The 20,282-nt window shown below is 45.4% G+C and overlaps 1 protein-coding gene across 7 annotated transcripts in view; it reads right to left on the reverse strand.

Moving 5' to 3' along the window:
- Positions 1-1,702: 1,702 nt before the first annotated feature.
- SYTL5 (synaptotagmin like 5) overlaps positions 1,703-20,282 on the reverse strand; it is a 63,258-nt gene continuing 44,678 nt past the window's right edge. For 4 of the 7 annotated variants that reach the window (XM_039914711.1, XM_039914710.1, XM_029083024.2 and 1 more), the window contains 6 exons: positions 18,796-18,895; positions 16,813-16,974; positions 8,546-8,654; positions 6,693-6,831; positions 5,255-5,463; positions 1,703-2,233 (listed from right to left, as the gene is read on the reverse strand). In XM_039914711.1, the coding sequence (XP_039770645.1) occupies positions 2,091-2,233; positions 5,255-5,463; positions 6,693-6,831; positions 8,546-8,654; positions 16,813-16,974; positions 18,796-18,895 (862 nt within the window). In that variant the 3' untranslated portion in view covers positions 1,703-2,090. The remainder of the gene's footprint in view (positions 2,234-5,254; positions 5,464-6,692; positions 6,832-8,545; positions 8,655-16,812; positions 16,975-18,795; positions 18,896-20,282) is intronic. The other 3 variants (XM_039914712.1, XM_029083025.2, XM_039914709.1) reach the window with 1 other exon arrangement.

Raw genomic sequence — 20,282 nt, forward strand, 5'->3', positions numbered from 1 at the left:
AAGCGCCCAGTAAAGACAATTGACTGATTATCCCTGCCAAAGCTGGTAGGGTCCTGGAGTTGAATGCCTTATAACATTCAAGACGCAGAACATCTCTCCTCAGAAAGATGTCTGCAAATCTTAGCAAATATAGAGAGATCTCTCGCCTTCAATGACACTGAGGAAGGTGTGATTTTGTCAATGGATGTGGATGTGTCCTGCATCAAGAACACAGGAAGATTATCCCTTGCTCTCCTGGTGACCCATGATGTCTTAGCACCGTGACCCTTTCTTCCTCTCGGAGTCATGATCTTTTGGGGGCCACTGCTCTGAAATAGGCACCCCTTGTCAAAACTGCTTCAGGCCGATTCAGCAGCTGTCCCCTAAGCATCCTTCGCTATGCTACATTGTTTGAAGGCTTACCTCACTGGGTCTTTCAAACACTTCCTTTTGTCCATTTCTTTTTATGATTACCCCATTTCAGTTGACCGTAGGGCAGTCGCTTGAGTATCCTGCTGCCATCCACTCTCCTCTCATGTTCAGCAAAGGCGTGACGTGCTGAGCTCCAATGTCAGCGTTACTCACAGTTCTTAATGGGCTCCTGGTACACTCTGACTGTATTCCAGGACCCCACGGTTTGTGAGTCTGGCTTGCCACTTAATCCTAACAAAAAAATGATAGACACGATAATGCAGGTAGAAGCAATAGCACTTAGGTTTCTGGGAAATCTCAATAGAACCAGCTTGATGATGGGGAAATAAAAAATCATTGATCAATGTGAATAATGTGACTGGAAATCTCCTACGGATCTGAGAAAACAATTTTTTGGCATTGTGATTTTGTGGAGGTCGGAATTTCTCAACTCTCTCCCTTACAAAAACAAAAAAACCCCAAACCAATATCCAGATTTGTTTTTGTACTCACCATCTGCCATAGGCTACAAGAATTTTGCAACATTTGGGCTATTTGAGCTCACTCACCACCTCTCTAGTTTCAGAGCAGCATGTGCCTGGTGGAAAGAGCATGGGTCTGGGACTCAGGGGACCTGGGTCCTGTTCCTGGCTCCGCCACTTTTCTGCTGCGTGACCTAGGGCAAGTCATTTCACTTCTCTGGGCCTCAGTTCTGTCTTCTGGAAAATGGGGATTAAGACTATATGGGATAGGGAAATACAATTAGCTTGTATCCACCCCAACGCTTAGTACAGTGCCTGGAACATAGGAGGCGCTTAAACACCACAGTTATTATTGTCACTATTATTCTGACATTCTCCAAGCAAATCCCCTGGAGCCTTTTGGAACAGACAGAGAAAAAGAAGAACATTCTCAGAGAAAAGGAGAAAGGGAAGATAGAGAAGGGAAGAGGAGAAAGTAAAGGTGACACTACTTTGTCCCCTTCAGGGATAGTGCAAGAGAATGGCTGCTACCTCCAGTAAACCTATGTTTTCATTAACTTGATCCTGATAAGAAGGATTGTTTCAAAATGCTTGGCACATAGAAGCGTCCACCCTTTCTAACCCTTTCTTTATCCGGGCTTCTGCCATTTCCCTTTCAGGTCTAAGCCGGTGAAATGAGCTCCTGGACATTTCCTGCAAAGCGGTAGAGCAGAGGTAAAATGGGCAAGTCACTGCACTTCTCTGGGCCTCAGTTACTTCCTCTTTAAAATGGGAATTGAGACTGTGAGCCCCATGGGGGACAAGGACTGTGTCCCTACTGATTTGCTGGAATCCACCCCAGTGCTCAGTACAGTACCTGGCACATAACAAGTGCTTAGGAAATACAATTATTATTAATAAGATCCTAGTTCCGGCCAGAGCTCGGTGAATGAGCCAGGTCAACCACTTCCTTTCCTGCCTTCTTAAGACAAATGTCTTTGAATGGAGTCTAAGGGTCCACTGGAAGCTCTCAGGGCCCAGGGGCCTCAGGAGAGGGACTGGTTTTGTCGCGTGCTGACAACCTCGTGGTTCGGGATGAGAGGGAAAGTCCCTGCCGTATCCTGGGCCTAAGCCTAGCGTACTGACTCCCACGGGCCCAGAAGGCCTCCTGACAGGAGGAGAGGGAAAGCAGCCACACCGGCCTAGCGGTGGAGTCATCTTGTGGGGAGATATTTCCTCTCAGAGTCTGCGTTTCCCCATGCTGGACCTCAGCATTAATATTCCCTCCACAGACATGCCAGGACTGGTAGCCATCCTGTGCCAGAGGAGCTGTTCTTCCCCTTGGGAATCCATCCAATCCACTTCTTTCCCATGGCTCACACCTGACAGGAGGGAAAAGAGAAAAGATTCAGCGAGGTGGTAGCATATGATCACCAACAGTAGTATTAATAATTGCGTTATTTAAGCTTCTACTATATGTCAGGCACTATACTAAGCACTGGGATAGATACAAGACAACCCGGTTGCACCCAGTTCCTGTCCCACATGGGGCTCACAGTCTCAATTCTTATTTTACAGAGGAGGGAACCGAAGCCCAGAGAAGTGAAGCGACTTGCCCACGACCATACGGCACCGATCTTTTTCTACCATCGGCTTCGAAGTTAATGACCGAGACAAGAGAAGCAGCATGGTCTAGTGGAGGGACAACAGGCCCGGGAGTCAGAAGGACCTGGGTTCTAATCCCGGCTCTGCCCCTGGTGTCTGCTGGGTGACACTTCATTTCTCTGGGCCTCAGTTCCCTCATCTGTAAAATGGGGATTGATTGTGAGCCCCGTTTGGGCATGGACTGTGTACAACCTAATTAACTTGTATCTATCCCGGCACTTAGTACAGTGCCTGGCACAGAGTAAGTGCTTAACAAATGCCATTAAAAACAACAACAAAAAATGAATTTTTGTCCACTTTGTTCCCCGACCTCCAGACCATGAACTCAGGGTGGGAAGGACATGTATCTACCAACTGGGTTATACTGTACCCTCCCAAGTGCTTAGTACAGTGCTCTGCACAAGATAGGCACTCAACAAGTACCACTGATTGATTACTTCACAGCCAGCCCCCAGGCTGATAAATGACTGATTTTCATATTCCCTGAGGCCACATCTCTTGAGCAGTGATTAAAAGAAGGAATCTTTTTTTTTTTTTTTTTAGAGAAAAGATCTATTCATGAGGCATTTTCCTTCCAGGAATTCATCATCATCACAACATTAATAATAATAATTTCTCTGTGCTAAGCAGAACTATTCTAAATGATAGATGCTCCTTTTGGGGATACTTCTGGCAGGAAATAGGCACCCTATTTGCAATTCGAGATGACACCGGTCTTTAAGTCACATTTGGACAACAGCTAGAGCTTAATAACAAATGTGGTATTCATTAAGTGCTTTCTATGCGCCAATTAGTATACTAAACGCTGGGCAGAGAATGTGTCTACCAATCCTGTTCTGTTATACTCTCCTAAGTGCTTAGTACAGTGCTCTGCATACAGTTATTGCTCAAGAAACACCACTGATTGACAGATAATCGCACAGTCCCTGTCCTTCATGGGGCTCACAGTCTGAGTAGAAGGGAGAACAGGTATCGAAGCCCCATATTATAGATGAGGAAACTAAGGCTCAGAGAAAGGAAACAATATGCCTAAGGTCACAGAGCTGGCCAGTGGCAGGCAGGATTAGAACCCAGGTCCTCTGACTCCCAGGCCCAGGCTCTAGCCACTAGGAGATCCTGCCCTCCAACCTGATGGGATGTCATATAGAGACCATAAAGATGAAGATTTACTGCCTTAGGGGGAAGAACCTTAAGAGAAAGGAGGTAACTGAGGTCCAGAGAAGTGAAGTGACTGGCCCCAGATCACACAGCCGTCAAGTGGCAGAGCCAGGATTAGAATCCGTGACCTTCTGATGGCAGGCCCGTGCTCTATCCACTGTGTCACGCCGCTTCTAACTGTATTTACCCCAATGCTTAATACCATGTTTAAACCATTATAAGTGTTTAATAACTACCACAATTATTATTTAATTTTCAAATGGAGCGAGTTTTCTTGCGATTCTCATTGTTGGTGCTCCTGTGATTCCTGTCAAAAATTTCATCAATAGCATGTATCTTAGATAGGGATTTTTACCCAAACCTATTCAGTAACTGAGTTTCGCCTAGTTTTCCCTGGCTTCCTCACTAATTCGCCACTGAATTATTTTTATAAGATTTAAATCCCTCTAAAATGTCACTTTTTGAAAACTGGCTAAAATGTTAACATTTTGATTGCCAACACAGATTCATCTTCATCATCTGTTCTTCTGGACCTTGGTTCTAATCCTGGCTCCACCGGCTGTGTGACATTGGGCAAGTCACTTCTCTGTGCCTATTTCCTCCTATGTCAAATGGGGATTAAATACCTGTTTGCCCTCCTGCTTAGACTGTGAGCTCCTTGTGGAACAGGGGCTGCGTCCATCCGCTTATCTTGGCATCTAATCACAGCCCTTAGTACAGTAAGCACTTTTTAAAATGGCATTTTTTAAGCGCTTACAAATTATCATCATTACCGTTATCATTATTATTGTTAACACTCAGGAGAAATCCTCTCCCTGACCAGAGAAGTGAAGGGACACACTCAAAGTCACACAGCCGACAAGTGGAGGAGCCCGGAGTAGACTCCAGATCCTTGGACTCCTAGGCCCTTGCTCTTTTCACGACTTGGATTAAAGCTGGGGTGAGACACTGTAGATGAGCAAAGTCTCTGTCATACTTCCAACGGGGAAGCGTGAGGCCAAGTAGCAGTTTGGTCAACTTTGTCGGTTTCAAACATCTGGAAGGAGTCACATTGCTAAACGAACACTAGCCAGATGGTGGCCGAGAGGGAATCGTAAAAACGAAAGCAACATTCAAACCATAAATTTTCCCAACTTGAACCCAATTTTTACTCAAATTTTGAAGAGGAAAAAAAAAAAGGGAGGATCCATTTAATCCTGCAGTTTTAACTCCCAGAATCCACCCCATGCATGGAGCCTTATACGCTTTATTGAAGGCCCATCTCCTCCAAGAAGGCTTCCTGACTAAGCCCTCCTTTCCTCTTCTCCCACTACCTTCTGCTTCACCCTGACGTGCTCCTTTTATAATAATAATAATAGAGGTACTTATTAAGTATTTGCTATGTGCACTGGGGTAGATACGAGATAATCAGGTTGGATATAATTCCTGTCCCACATGGGGCTCACAGTGTTAATTGCCTGCCACATCGTAAGCACCTAACAAATACCATAATAATAATATCATTATTATTATTTTCTCCAAATGTAGTTCTTTGGGGAGGGTAGCATGGGGATAAGAGCAATTCCCAATGGGATTCTCACCACTCCCAGTGTTCAAGCGAACTCCGCCAAGGAATATATTGCTGGAGAGGGCCTCCTTGTCCCATACGGTGAGCTCGAGACACACGTTTTTCATATCCCGGGGGTTCAGGCCACAGAAGGTGAAAGTGTGATTCCACTGAGGATTCACACTCTTTTTCACCACAGGGGTTTTGTGCTTGGTGATTTTGTTGTTGTCTGGGAGCAGGTATCTGGAAGACAGAAAGGAAAGCAAATTAGTAAATCGGATTAGGGAACCAAGGGAGGAGCTGTGTGTAGAAATGTGTTCTGTTGACTGCGACGTTCTCATCAAGTTTAGTGAAGGATGTGTCCGATTTCAAATGAACCATGTCTTTGTAAAGTATTTTCTGGCAACCCGACTCCTTCTGGACACCTCTTCACACCTTTGAACTCCTCTCTCTAACAGGATCTTCTAGCATGCTAATAAATTCATTCTTTGAAATTAAGGCAAGACAACAATCTCAAGATATTAGCTGATGGTGAGAGAACAAAACTTCTTCACTGGTTTTGGCGTCTTACAGTGACACAACTCTGAGATCACTGACCTATCTCCCCCTCTAGTCTGTAAATTTGTTAATCCTATTTACTGAGTGCTTATTGGGTGCAGAGCACTATCCTAAGCGCTTGGGAGAGCACAATATAGCAGAGTTGGTAGACACATTCCCTGCCCACGAGGAGCTTACGGTCTCTGTGGGTAGGGAACATGTCTACCCATTCTGTTGAATTGTACTCTACCAAGTGCTCAGAACAGTTCTCTGCACACAGTAAGTGTTCAATAAACACCGTTGGTTGATTGATTGTTCAAACATTTGTAGCTTAATCAATCGATGGTATTTACTGAGCACTCACCATGTGCAGGGCACTGTACTAAGCGCTTGGGAGAGTACAACAGAATCAACACATGCAATTCCTGCCCATAAAGAGCTTCATTCCCAAGTTATATACAAAACTGGGTGGTTAGAACCTGAGCTATGATTAGAGTGAATTTTCACAGTGCAATCTCTCACAACGAACTAGCAAAAAGACACTTTGCTAGCTTTTTTAACATAAGGCGCTGATGTAGTTGAGGCCCGCCTCTGTCTATGCTAGATAGAAATGGCATTATCTAATACTAAATTGAAATGGGTTTTAATTACACTATTCAAGTCAGTCAAAATACTTCAAAGGGGGAGGGAGCCGCTTAAGACCAACCTTGAGACATTGTAGAAAGGGCTCTAAGAAACGATGGCAATAAAATGTAAATAGCTGTATCCGAAAAGAGTGCCAAGAAAACATTAGAACGGGGAATAACAGGACAGGTTCCTGACAAGATCCATGTCCAGAAAGCGAGAGTTGGTTGGTCCACATTACTTCTTCCCAGGAAAAACTAATGCCAGGTTTCACCAAGTCCCTCTTAAAAAGGCATGAATGTAAAAATTACCCTTTCACAAATGTATCAGAAGTGCCTCCTGATTTCACCGCTGTCAAATTCTTGGCTTCTTTGATGAACACCTCTAATATCCCCTCTGTGGCCAAAGGAATGTCCTTTTTCTTCCCCTTTTTGAGAGGTTTCTTTCCTGCTTCAGTCGCCAAAAGAAAAAAAGGACACGCATTTAAGCCTCGACCATCTGAAAGCAATTAAACGATTTTCAAATATCGTCTTTACATTTGGTGGAGTTGGACTAAAAGGCCTATTTTTTCCGAAAGACCTAGGAGCGCTACACTGAAGTTTGGGGATGAGTGAGATTTTTGCATAAAGTAAATCAAGGTCAAAATCCTTCTCATTCCCCCTCTGGACTGTAAACTCAATATGGGCAGGGAACATATGTCTACCAGTGCACTTTCCCAACTGCTTAGGGGAAGTGTTCTGCACACAGTAAGCACTCAATAAATGCCATTGATTGATCGATTATTCGGTAAAGTTCTTTGCATATTTCAACAATCCTAGGAGGTAGTGGTAGGATTTATTGGCCATCCACTTGGTACGGTACACTGTACTAGGTGCTTAAGAGGTAAAGAATAACCCAGTGACATATTCCCTGCCCTCAAGGAAGGCAAGAAGAAGTGTTCACTATAGCATAGCTAGGGAAAGTGAGGTTCACGCTTTCCCTTAAGGTCATATAGTGAGGAAGCCAATATTCAAATTCAAATTTAGGCATCAAAACTTGATGGTAGAAAACCACACAGAGCAGAATATTATTTGATCGATCCCTAGTATCGGCTGAGTTGGTATTATCCCTGTCCCACAAAGAGCTTACAGTCTAGAGTGGGGGAGATGGACATTAAAATAAATTACAGATAGCGGAAATGACAGAGTATAAGGATATATGCATGAGTGCTGTGGAGCTGGGGTGCTTAAGGGGTACAGACTCAAATATACAGGTGAGACAGAAGGGTGGGCGAGTAGGGGAAATGAGGGCTTAGTCAGCTAGCGGGCAGTAAGATGAGGTCACCTAGTGGAAAGCGCACTGCCTGGGCATCAGAAAGACCTGGGTTCTAATCCCGGCTCTTCCACTTGTCTGCTGTGTGACCTCAGGCAAGACAGTCCACTTCTCTGGGCCTCATTCCCCTCATCTGTAAAAATGGGGATTAAGACTGGGAGCCCTATGTGGGACGGGGATTGTGTCCAACCTAGTTATCTTGTATCTACCCCAGCCCTTAGAACAGTGCCTGATAGCAGTAAGCGCTTAAACACCCTAATTATTATTAATACTTCAGGATACCGCAGAGTATGCCTTGGTACAAGAAGCAACGTGGCCTATTGGAAAAGAGCACAGGGCTGGGAAAAAGGGGACCTGGGTTCTCATCTGTAAAATATGGATTAAATACCTGTTCTCCCTCCTATTAAGCCTGTGAGCCCCATGAGGAATAGGGTTTCTGTCTGATCAGATTGTATTATATCTACCTATTAATAATAATAATAATAGTAATACCTGTGGTTTTTGTTAAGCCCTTACTATGTGTTGAGCACCGTTCTAAGCACTGGGGAAGATAAGTAGGAGGGAGAACAGGATTGAATCCCCATTTTACAGATGAATCCCCATTTTACATATGAGTTAACTGAGGCCCAGAGAAGTTAAGTGACTTGCCTACGGTCACATATAAGGCACGGAGCAGATCCGGGATTAGAAAAAAGGTCCTGGGATTCCTGGCCTATGCCCTTTCCACTAAACCACGCCGCTTCCAGAGTTCTTAGCACAGTGCTTGGCACATAAAATGTGCTTAATAACTATCACAATTACCACCACGAAGAGCTGCTCACTCGAAACTGCTTGGCGTCAATGTTCATTTTACCTTGAAGCTGTTCAAGTGGCAGAATTAGACTCCTGTCCGGGGGAATATAGCGTAAAATGACCGTCAGCTCTCCTTTGTATTCAAGTCCAACATCTGTGGCCACGTCCATCTGGCAGAGAGGAGAGAAGAAAGGCTTTTACGATCTCATCTTTCAACGGCCCAGGGTGAACCACAGTATATGGTTGGAGCAGAGACCCTCTGCCGCTCAATGAGGTGATTTCTGGCTCCAACCATTTTGAGAGATGATTCAGACCAAAATGGCCAGAAGCAGAAAAGCTGAGAGGATCTCATGGGGAAATTACCACCCAAACCTTTAGCCCCGAAATGACGGTCATCTTGAACTGCGATAGAATCCGCGCTGCCCTGTGGGATCACGAAATAGTCATAGTGTTTATGAAGTGCTTACTGTGGGCAGCGTTCTACTAAGCACTGGGAAAGAACACACAGATGGGAGACCAGGCAGAATTGACAATGTTATTCTGAAACCTCTTTGTCTGTCTTTGGTATGGCCTAGAATGAGAAGTTTCTCAAGGCGTTATTTATTTGTTGTTTTATGGTATTTGTTAAATGCTTACTATGTGCCAGCCACTGTTACTAAGCACTGGGGTAAGTACAAGCTAATCAGGTTGGACACAGTCCATGTCCCACATGGGGTTCACAGTCTTAATCCCCATTTTACAGATGAGGCATCGAGGACCTAAAGAATAAAGTGATTTGCCCGAGGTCACCCGGCAGACAAGTGACCAAGTAGGGATTAGAACCCAAGCCCTTCTGACTCCCAGGCTCGTGCTCTACCCAGTAGGCCAGGCTGCTTCTCTAATTACCCTACATGTGCAAGTCAAGAAAACAATAACAATCTTTCACGCAAAAGAATTCATTGAACACTTACTCTGTTCTGAGCACTGTCCTAAGTGCTTTAGGCTAGTACCTCTAGATTGTAGCCCGTCTCTAAACCGTAAACTCAATATGGCCAGGGAATGGGTCTGCTAATCCTGTTGTACCCTCCCACACTCCTAGTGCAGTGCTCTGCACATAGTAGGCGCTCAGTAAATACCACCGATCCCCCGAATACAACAGAGCAAGTAGGCATAATTTCTGCCACAGTGTTTACAGTCTAGTGCAGCATGGATCCAAATTCATAATGTATTACTTTTAGGCATCGTTAATTAATCTCTCAAAATTAAATGTGGGCATAAAAGGAATTTATGAAAAACCAGGGCTATTTCAAGCAGTCGGTGGTATTTGAATGCTTACTGTGTGCAGAGTATTGTATCAAGGGCTTGGGAATGTACCATACGGTAGAGTTGGCAGACATGAACCCTGTCCACAGGAGCTTAAAGTCTCCCCCTTTTGCCCCACAACTTTGATGTCTTAGAGAGACAGCAGGACAGAGTAGCTTTTCAGTCACTTATTTTTACTGAACTCCTCAGGAGATCCGTGACGGAGAAACGGCTGAATTGTGTCACATTGTCAAACGAATTGGCTTTAAAGCACACAGTCAGCTCAACCCCTCCCACCTCACCTCAGTGATCTCTTATTCCAGCCCAGCCCGCACACTCCGCTCCTCTAGAGCCAGCTTGCCCACTGTGCCCTGATCTCGTCTTTCTCGCCGCCCTTTTCCACAACCTACCCCTAGCCTTGAATTCCCTCCTCCTCTATCTGTGCCAGACCTCCCCTCTCTCCTCCTTCAAAACCTTATTAAGGTCACATCTCCTTCAAGAGGGCTTCCCCAGTTAAGCCCTCTTTTCTCTGGCTCCCTCTCCTTTCTGTGTCATCCTTGAACTTGCAATTTGCAGTTCACCCCACCCTCAACCCCTCAGCACTTATGTACGTATCTATAAGTCGCATATTATAAAGTATTTATTTCTATAAATGTCTGTCTCCCCGCTCTAGACTGTAAGTTCACTGTGGGCTTACTCTGTTGTACTCTCCCACATCCTTAGTACAGTGATCTGCACACAGTAAGCACTCAAATACAACTGATGGATTTCTGGAGCCCCAAATGGAAGACAATTGGCGTAGCATGAATATAGTCCGGTGCTGTGCACACACATTCGATATCTGTTGAGTGCTTACTGTGTGCAGAGCACTGTCCTAAGCGCTCGGGAAGGTACAATACAGCAGTGTAAAGAGAGAATCCCTGCCCACAACGAGCAATGAATACAACTGAATGAATAGCATGACCTTTAACACAGCATCAACTGATTTATGTCACAACTTGAGAAGTATGATCTTTTGCACACTAAGCAAATATTTCTGACTTACATCTGCACCGCTGGCAGTGAGGTTACAGAAGAATGTTGAAAGAGGGAAATGTCATCTGGAGCACTTAGCGCCAGGAGCAGAAATGGGGTGTAGTAGCTGATTACTGAAGCAGCGGGTAGAAACAGTGTGGCTTAGTGGAAAGAGCACGGGCTTGGGAGTCAAAGGTCGTGGGCTCTAATCCCATCTCTGCCACTTATCAGCTGTGTGACTTTGGGCAAGTCACTTAACTTCTCTGTGCCTCAGTTACCTCAGCTGTAAAATGGGGATTAAGACCGTGAGCCCCACCTGGGACTACGTGATTACCTTGTATCTACCCCCGTGCTGAGAACAGTATTCGGCACACAGTAAGCGCTTAACAAATACCATCATCGTTATCATTACTGATGAAAACATCCCGTATTCACCATCACTAAAGCTCCCATTTACCTTAGATCGAGCACTAGGAATTTGCCAACAACATTTTCGTGGACTTGGGTGTCCTATGCCTCTAATGCAGCATTATCTGCCCTTGCATACAGTTATTTTGTACTTTTCCAAGTCCTAGTACAGTGCTCTGCAAACAGGTCAGCACTTAATAAATACCACCGATTGATTCATTCGCAAGCACCAGAAGATTAAATGTAGGAAATAAACAAAATAGGCAGCTGTGGATATTTAATTACTAGATGAGAGGGCTCTTCATCCACCCACAGATAAACCATTTCATTTAAACAAGCCTTTGGGAATGTAACTGGAGTATTTTCTAGCACCACTCGGTTCATTTTAAAGTAATCATGAGCCCATGGCAAATGGTTGGGCCATCACGACATGTGGGAACCAGATCAAAATAACCCAAGGCAAAGCACACACTCTCAGCAAGCTAGAATTCTGTACATCGTTTGAAGCTGAATGATTTCTACTTCGGGCTCTAGATTCAACACAAAAGTATTTGCCGGATCTTTAGAAAAATACCCTAGTCAGTGTCGATTTTAAAACGATCGGCCTGTTTCTTCGCTACGTATGACTCCTGGGGATACGTGGGTGGTCTTTTACTGAAAATCATTCTTTTACCGCTACATAACACGTATTTCAAGAGGCAAGTTAATTCAGGTTGGGAATAATCAGTGTGTCTGGAAATCTCTGGTGAATGTTACACTGGACAACTATATTTCTCTGTCTCTTTCGCCTTAGGTTTATCAGGGTTTAAGGGCTTTAACTGATCTTGGGATATCAGAGACACTGTTCTAGGGATTTCACTTAGATTAGTTCAGCAATTCACTTGCAAATAAAAGTGAGTGGCTTTCAAAAGAGACCCTTGAAAAGAGGAGATTTTAAAATTGAATCTCCAGAACCCCCCAAAGAAACGAGCAGAAAGAACAGATAGAATTAATTTCAACTCAGCATTTCTAAATGGAATTAAGTAGGCCTACAGGAAAGAGAACGTCACATTAAAGACCAAGTTTTTACAGTATGATTCCCAGATATTAACTAAATACAGCTGAGTTGGACCAGAAGAAGCTAATGGTAAGAGTTCAGCTCAGGCGGTAAGAGGACTTGGCTTCTAATCCTGGCTCTGCCATTTATCTGCTGTGTGACCTTGGGCAAGTCGCTTCCCTGCGCCTCGGTTTCCTCAGTCTCCCTCTCCCTTAGACTTGTGAGACAGTGACCGAGTCCGATCTGTTTATTTTGCATCTTCATCAGTGCTTAGTATAGTTCTTGGCACATAGTAAGCACTTTTAAATGCCAAAATCCTAATTATTATTCAGGGAGAGACTTTGAGAGATTAAAGCTGTTCTGCCTCTGTATCTCCAAAAGTTGAGTCCCAGAATTGTTAATTGGTTTGTGTTTCTCTCCAGCCCTTGAATTCTGAGTTCCCTGTGGGCAGAGAACCCAGTAATCGATTTTTCTCTTTATATCACCAGGTGTGAACGCTGAAGCTCTATAAATCATTTTGCAACCGGATGAGTTAGCAGAAATGCTACCTCAGATCTCTTTTCCAAGCCAAGAACAGGGAGGAAGTTCATTATTATGCTGTGGCGTCTTACAGGCCGAACACAAAGCCTTGATTAGAACTCGGATCTTAAAAGGAAAATGATTCAGTTTTAGGTTTAGGTGCTGTGGCGACATTGATTCAAAGAGACGTCGCCTTTCGTGGAGTGGCCGCTGCTTATATGGAGAAGCAACATAGCCTGGTGGAAAGAGAAAGGGCCCAAGAGTCAGAGGGCCTGGATTCTAATCCTGAGCTCTGCCACTTGCCTGCTGTAGGTCCCTGGTAAAGTCACTTTACTTCCCCGGGACTTATCTGAAAAACAGGATTCCATACCTGTTCTCCCTCCCCGTTAGACTGTGAACCCCATATAAGGCGGGGTCTAAGCCAGGGACTGTGTCCAACCTGATTATCCTGTATCTACCCCAGTGCTTAGCAGAGGATTTGACAGAGTAAACACTTAAAAATTTACCTCCATTGTTGTTTTAGTTGCTGGCACTAGGGAAAACCACATGCACTGAAAGCAACATGCATTAGGCAATGTAACGTAACGACACTAATCGGAAGCTTTTGTGGAGAGAGCACAGGTCTGGGAGTCAGAGGACCGGGTCCTAATCTCGGATCCTCCATTTATCTGCTGTGTGACTTGGTCAAGTCCCTTCCCTTCTCTGTGCCTCAGCTACCTCATCTGGAAAATGGGGATTAAGACAGTGAGGTCCATGTGGGCCGGGGACTGAGTTCACCCTAAATCATTTCGTATCTACCTCAACTCTTATGACAAGTGCCTGGCACTTCTTGGCCCAGTGGACAGAGCGGGGGCCTGGGAGTCAGAACCTGGGTTCTAATCCTAGCTCTGCCACATGTCTCATGGGTGACCTTGGGCAAATCACTTCACTTCTCTGTGCCTCAGTCACCTCATTTATAAAATGGAGATTAAAACCGTGAGCCCCGTGTGGGACATGGACTGTGTGCAACCTGATTATCTGGTACCTACTCCTGCACTTAATTCAGTGCCCGGAACACAGGAAGCACTTAACAAATACCATAAAAAAAGAAAAAAATTGGCGGGGCCGCTCAGCGTTGCGGAAAGAGAGCGGCCCTAGGGAGGAGTCGGGTGACGAGGACTCCGTCCCAGCTCCGTCCCTAGCCTGATAGGTGACCTTGGCTTCATGTCTCAGTTACCCAAGCCTCAGTGTTCCCATCTGAAAAATGGGTATAATAAATACCTCATAACGGGAATGTCATGAAGACACAAATGACCTAAGTAATGGTGAAACCACCCTGTTCGCAAAAGCACTATCTTCTAGACTGTGAGCCCTTTGTTGGGTAGGGATTGTCTCTGTTGCCGAATTGTACTTTCCAAGCGCTTAGTACAGTGCTCTGCACACAGTAAGCGCTCAATAAATACAATTGAATGAATGAAATCAAGATATGACTGTGATTTTCACCAACACCCTCTTTTGTTACCGGTGAAGTGGACATGGAGCTGCTTAATGTTTTTTTTCCAAGACAACCAGGTATTATCATAAGCTAATTCAGGCACCGCCACCAGCGGCCTTCCAAACTCATTATGGGCTCTCCGCTTCAGAGATGGGCAGCTTCTGCACACTGCACGATCGGTAGACGGCAGGCTATCAGGACGGAGATTTCATCCAGCATCTCTTGCTTCAGTTACTCCACCATCACCCTTCACTTGCTGGGTGCCAATTGAGCCCTAATGATCTTGCAGGATATTATGCAGATGAGCTCAAAATGGAGAAGCGGAGCCTACGCTGGCGGGGCTGTTTATTTCATAATGAGGAATCAGAACGACTAGGCCTTGAAGATCCAGAAACCACCGATAATTCTTTCCTTTGGCTCATGCCAAGAAACACCTGGGGTCTTATTTCTTTGAGCAGACGTTCATGTGTCTTAGCTTGATAAAGACGGAGGAGGAAATTGGAAAATCTCAAGTGTTTTTAAAATACCATAATTCCCTTTACCAAAGCAAATTAAAGGAGGTAATGGAGGAAATTATCCAGACAATTCAGGCCCGCCCAAATAGAATTCAGGAAGACGGAAAAATTAACCATCATTACGGTGCCGGTTAAGCACTTATTATGTGATTAAGCCCTCTTTTCCCAACTCCCTCTCCCTTCTGTGTTGTCTATACACTAGGACTCATACCCTTTGGGCATTTTTTATTCCCTCCACCTTCAGCCCCACAGCACTCGTGTACACATCTGTCATCTATTCATTCACGTTAATGTCTGTCTCCCCCTCTAGACTGTAAAGTCGTTGTGGGCAGGGCATGTGTCTGTTTACTGCTGTATTATCCTCTCCCAAGCACATAGTACAGTGCTCTGCAAACGGTAAGCACTCAATAAATACCACCGGTTGATTGATTTAGCACTGGGGTAGATGAAATACAATTAGATTTGACACAATCCCTGATCCACACGAGACACACTCTGCCTAAGGGAGAGGGAGAGCAGGTGAGGAAACAGAGATTTGGAGAAGTTGAAGTTTGTCCCTGAGCTGTCTAGATGGTCTAAAAATCTTCAGCAGATACGGATACATGAAAATGTTAGCAGAAGTTGTTATGAAAACCCTACTGGAATTTGCTCTAACTATTCTCTCCTTATGAGAAGCAGCATGGGGTGGGTAGAACACGGGTTTGGGATTCAGAAGGTTGTGGGGCTCTAATCCCGGCTCTGCTACTTATCTGCTTTGCGTCCTGGGCCAAGTCACTTCACTTCTCTGGGCCTCAGTAACCTCATCAGTACCTCATCTTTGAGCCCGACAAAGGACAAGCACTGTTTCCAACTTGATTTGCTTGTATCCACCCCAGTGCTTAGTACAGTACCTGGCACATAGTAAGCGCTTAACAAATACCATCATCATCATCCCTCCTTTCTGACATCTGTAAACATGCATTACTCCTGTAAGCAGCGTGGCCTAGTGGAAAGAGCATGGACTTGGGAGTCGGAGGACCTGGGTTCTAATCCCTGATTACCTAGCACTTAGAACAGTACTTGGCACATAATAAGCACTTAAACGCCACCATTTTCATCATTATTATTACTTCTATTTCCTTTTCCTTTTTAAAAAATAATAATAGTATTTGTTAAGCTCTGACTACGTGCTAAGCACTACTTAGAAGAGAAGCAGCATGGCCTAGTAGATAGAGCACGGGCTTGGGAGTCAGAAGGACCTAGATTCAATCTCGGCTCCGCCACTTGCCCGCTATGTGACCTTGGGCAAGTCACTTCGTTTCTCTGGGCCTCAGTTACCTCAACTGGAAAAATGGCGATTACTACCGTGAGTCCCATGTGGGACAGGAACCATGGCCAACCTGACAACCCTGTGATTACCCTAGAGCTCAATACAGTGCCGGCATATAGTAAGTGCTTTATCGGTACCATTTAAAAAAGAAAAAAAAAGAGATAATCAGAGCAGACAGAGTCCTTGGCTCACATGGGGCCCTAAGGGGAGAAAGAACAGGGATTTAATCCCCTGAAAAACTCATCAGGAAACTGAGGCACTGTGCGCTTTCCACTAGGCCATGCTGCCTCTCAGGCCCTGCCCCAATTCAATGCCTAATCCTACTCACAGTGCACCATTAGGTAACAATGATAATAATGATAATAATTATGGTATTTGGTAAGCTCTTACTATGTGCCAGGTGCTGTAATAATAATAATAATGATCGAGGCATTTGTTAAGCACTTACTCTGTGCCGGGAACTGTACTAAGCACTAGGGCAGATAATAGCAAATTGGGTTTGACACGGTCCCTGTCCCACATGAAGCTGTCGGTCTTAATCCCCGTTTTCCAGATGAGGGTACTGAGGCCCGGAGTAGTGAAGTGACTTGTCCAATGTCACAGAGCAGACAAACGGCAGAGCCGGGATTAGAACTCCAGAGGCTTCTATCTCCGAGGCCTGTGTTCGATCCATTAGGCCACGCTACGGTACTAAGCGCTGGGGAGGGCACAGCTAATCGGGTTGGACACGGTCCCCGTCCCCCAGGACAACTGACCCCGACGGGAATCCCACCTTCGGTTGAAGCGTGAACCACTCGTCGCTCGGGTGGTCAAAGTCCCACGAGTCGAAAGGAATCTCCACCTCTCCGAGGAAGCTGTTGCGTCCAAACCGGTCGTGATGCCAGACGGAGAGCTGCAAGGTACGCTTCGCCAGCTGCGTCTGGCTGATGGTGTACTAGGAAACGATAGACGGAAACAAACGGGACTCCGTCAGGCCCTTCTCGGTGTGTTCGGGGAATGTGTCTGCTTATTATTGTATTGTCCTCTCCAAGGGCTTAGTACGGTGTTCTACACACAGGAAGCGCTCAATAAATATCCCCGAATGACAGCCCCGTGCCCTCCCTCCGAGGGGAGGACGCGTGTGCCTCTGGGTGAGTTCAGCTTTCAATTGGCATTCCTCTAGCATAATGGCTGATTAAATAAGTAGTTGCCCAGTGAGGCGAAACTACGTGGGAAGCGAATGTGTCTACCAACTCTTTCATTCAGTCAGTCGTATTTATTGAGCGCTTACTGTGCATGGAGAACTGTACCAAGTGCTTGGGAGAGTACAGTACAACAATATACAGACACCTTCCCTTCTCACAGTGAGCTTATAGTCAAGGGGGAGACAGACATTAATATAAATGAATGGCAGATATGGACATAAGTACCGGGCAGCTGGAAGTGGGAGGGATGAATAAAGGGAGCAAGTCAGGCAATGCAGAAGGGAGTGGGAGAAGAGGAAAGGTGGGCTTAGGGAAGGCCACTTGGAGGAGATGTGCCTTCATTAAAGTTTTGAAGGCGGGGAGAGGAATCGTCTGTCAGATATGAAGAGGGGGGTCGTTCCGGGCCAGAGGCAGGATGTGGGCGAGAGGTCGGCGGTGAGACGGATGAGATCGAGGTACAGGGAGAAAGTTAGGGATAACTCTGTAATGCTCTACTCTCCCGAGCGCTTAGTACGGTGCTCTGCACACAGTAACCGCTCAAGAAATACACTTGATTGATGGATGAATACATGATAGTTAAGAGAAGATGAGCTTAAATAAAAATAACTCCAAGATATGGGGAAACAACAAACAACAAATAGGCACATTTAAGTGAAATGGATACTGGGAGAGCTCAGAGTGATTATGTACAGAGCGAATACCTTGGTCTTTCTTCTCTAACCATTACAGTTGTTCCCTAAAGTTTAACTAAAGCTTTCCACCACTTCACCCCTCTGTCTTAATTACTGATCATTATTTCCTTAAGAACAGTCGTAAAACACTATCATCCCCTTTTATAATAATTGTGGTGCTCGTTAAGTGCTTACAATGTGCCAAGCACCAAGTTAATCGGGCTGGATAAGGTCCCTGTCCCACATAGGGCTCACATTCTTAACCCCCATTTTACAGATGAGATAACTGAGGCCCAGAGAAGTGAAGTCACAAAGTCACACAGCAGGCAAATCGATACTAGAACCCAGGTCTCTACTCCCAAACCTGTGCTCGTTGTGGGCAGGGAATGTGGCTGTTATATCGTTATATTTTACTCTCCCAAAGGCTCAAAACATCGCTCTGCACAAAATAAGCACTCAGTAGAGAAGCAGCGTGGCTCACTGGAAAGAGCCCGGGCTTTGGAGTCAGAGGTCATGGGTTTGAACCCCGGCTCTGCCACTTGTCAGCTGTGTGACTTTGGGCAAGTCACTTAACTTCTCGGTGCCTCAGTTACCTCATCTGTAAAATGGGGATGAAGACTGTAAGCCCCACGTGGGATAACCTGATTCCCCTGTGTCTACCCCAGCGCTAAGAACAGTGCTCGGCACATAGTAAGTGCTTAACAGATACCAACAAAAAAAAAATAAATGCGATTGATTAATTGAGAGCCCTAACTTCTTTATTTATATTGTCTGTCTCCCCCCAGACTGTAAACTCACTGTGGGCAATTCCCTGTGTACTCTCCCAAGCTCTGCACACAGACCGTGCTCAATAAATGCCATAGATTTATTAACAAATGCCCCAATTAATTAGGACCTTACCTTTAGCATTTCATTAAATTCTGGATTGGTGCCCGTTCTGATTTTGGTCTTTCGTTTATTACTGCGAGACTTGTCAGGAAGGAGGTATGACTTGACGTAGCTGAAAATAAATCAATATTCCCAGGGAGTAAGTCTTCAGAAACATCGACTGTATTTTGAAACAAATTCACCAAGCAGAGCAACGTAGATCAGAGGGATCTAGCTCGGTGAGTCTATCCACGCGCAAAGGATGAGAGACGAGGAAAATCAACGACGACACCTGGAATCTGCACCCTTTTATGTTTAGCACATCCCCAGCCCACAACGAGCTTACAGTTTAGAGAGGGAGACAGGCGTTGGTATCAACAAATGAATTACAGGTATATTCCTTAGGGCAGAGGTGGGGGTGTATGTAAATAAAGGCAGCAGATCGGGGTGATGCAGTAGGGAGTGGCTTTGGAGAAGTCACTTCACTTCCCTATTGCCTCAGTTCTCCCATCTGTAAAATGGGGATTAAGACCGTGAGCCCCACGTGGGACAACCTGGCTATTTTGTATCTACCCCAGGGCTTAGAACAGTGCTAGGCACAAAGTAAGCACTTAACAAGGGAAAGGAAAAGAGGGCTTAATCGGGGCAGCCTCTTGGAGGAGTTGTGCTTTCAATAAGGTTTAAATAGGGAGAGTCACTGTCTGTCGGATTTGAGGAGGGAGGGTGTTCCAGGCCAGAGGCAGGATGTGGGCCAGAAGTCGGAGATGAGAGAGACACGATCAGGGTACGGCGAGAGGGTTAGCGTTAGAGGAGTGAAGTGCGTGGGCTGGGTTGGAGCAGGAGAATAGCGAGGTGAGGTAGGAAGGGGCAAGGAAATTGAGGACTTTAAAGCCGATGGTGAGGAGTCTGTGTTTGACGTGGAGGTGGATGGGCAACCACCGGCGGTTATTCAGAGGTGGGGAAACGTGGAATGAACGTTTTTGTCGAAAAATCATCTGGGCAGCAGAGTGAACGGGAGTGGGGAGAGATGGGAGGCAGGCAGCAAGGAGAACAGTAATCAAAGATAAGTCTTTGGATTCACATGGTAGCAGTTTGAACGGAGAGGAAAGGGAGAATTTTAGTGACGTTTTGAAGCTCGGGCCAACAGGATTTAGTAATAGATTAGTAATAGATTGAATAGGTAGGTTGAATGAGAGAGATGAATCAAGGATAACGCCAAAGTTACAAGCTTGTGAGACAGGAAGGAGGGTGGGGCCATCTAATAATAATAATGTTGGTATTTGTTAAGCGCTTACCATGTGCCCAGCACTGTTTTAAGCACTGGGGTAGATACAGGGTAATCAGGTTGTCCCATGTGAGGCTCACAGTTAATCTCCATTTTCCAGATGAGTTAACTGCGGCACCGAGAAGTGAAGTGACTCGCCCGCAGTCACACAGCTGACAAGTGGCAGAGCCGGGAGTCGAACCCATGACCTCTGACTCCGAAGCCCAGGCTCTTCCCACTGAGCCACGCTGCTTTC

This window comes from Ornithorhynchus anatinus, chromosome 18, assembly GCF_004115215.2.
Source record: "Ornithorhynchus anatinus isolate Pmale09 chromosome 18, mOrnAna1.pri.v4, whole genome shotgun sequence".
Taxonomy (NCBI): Eukaryota; Metazoa; Chordata; class Mammalia; order Monotremata; family Ornithorhynchidae; genus Ornithorhynchus; species Ornithorhynchus anatinus.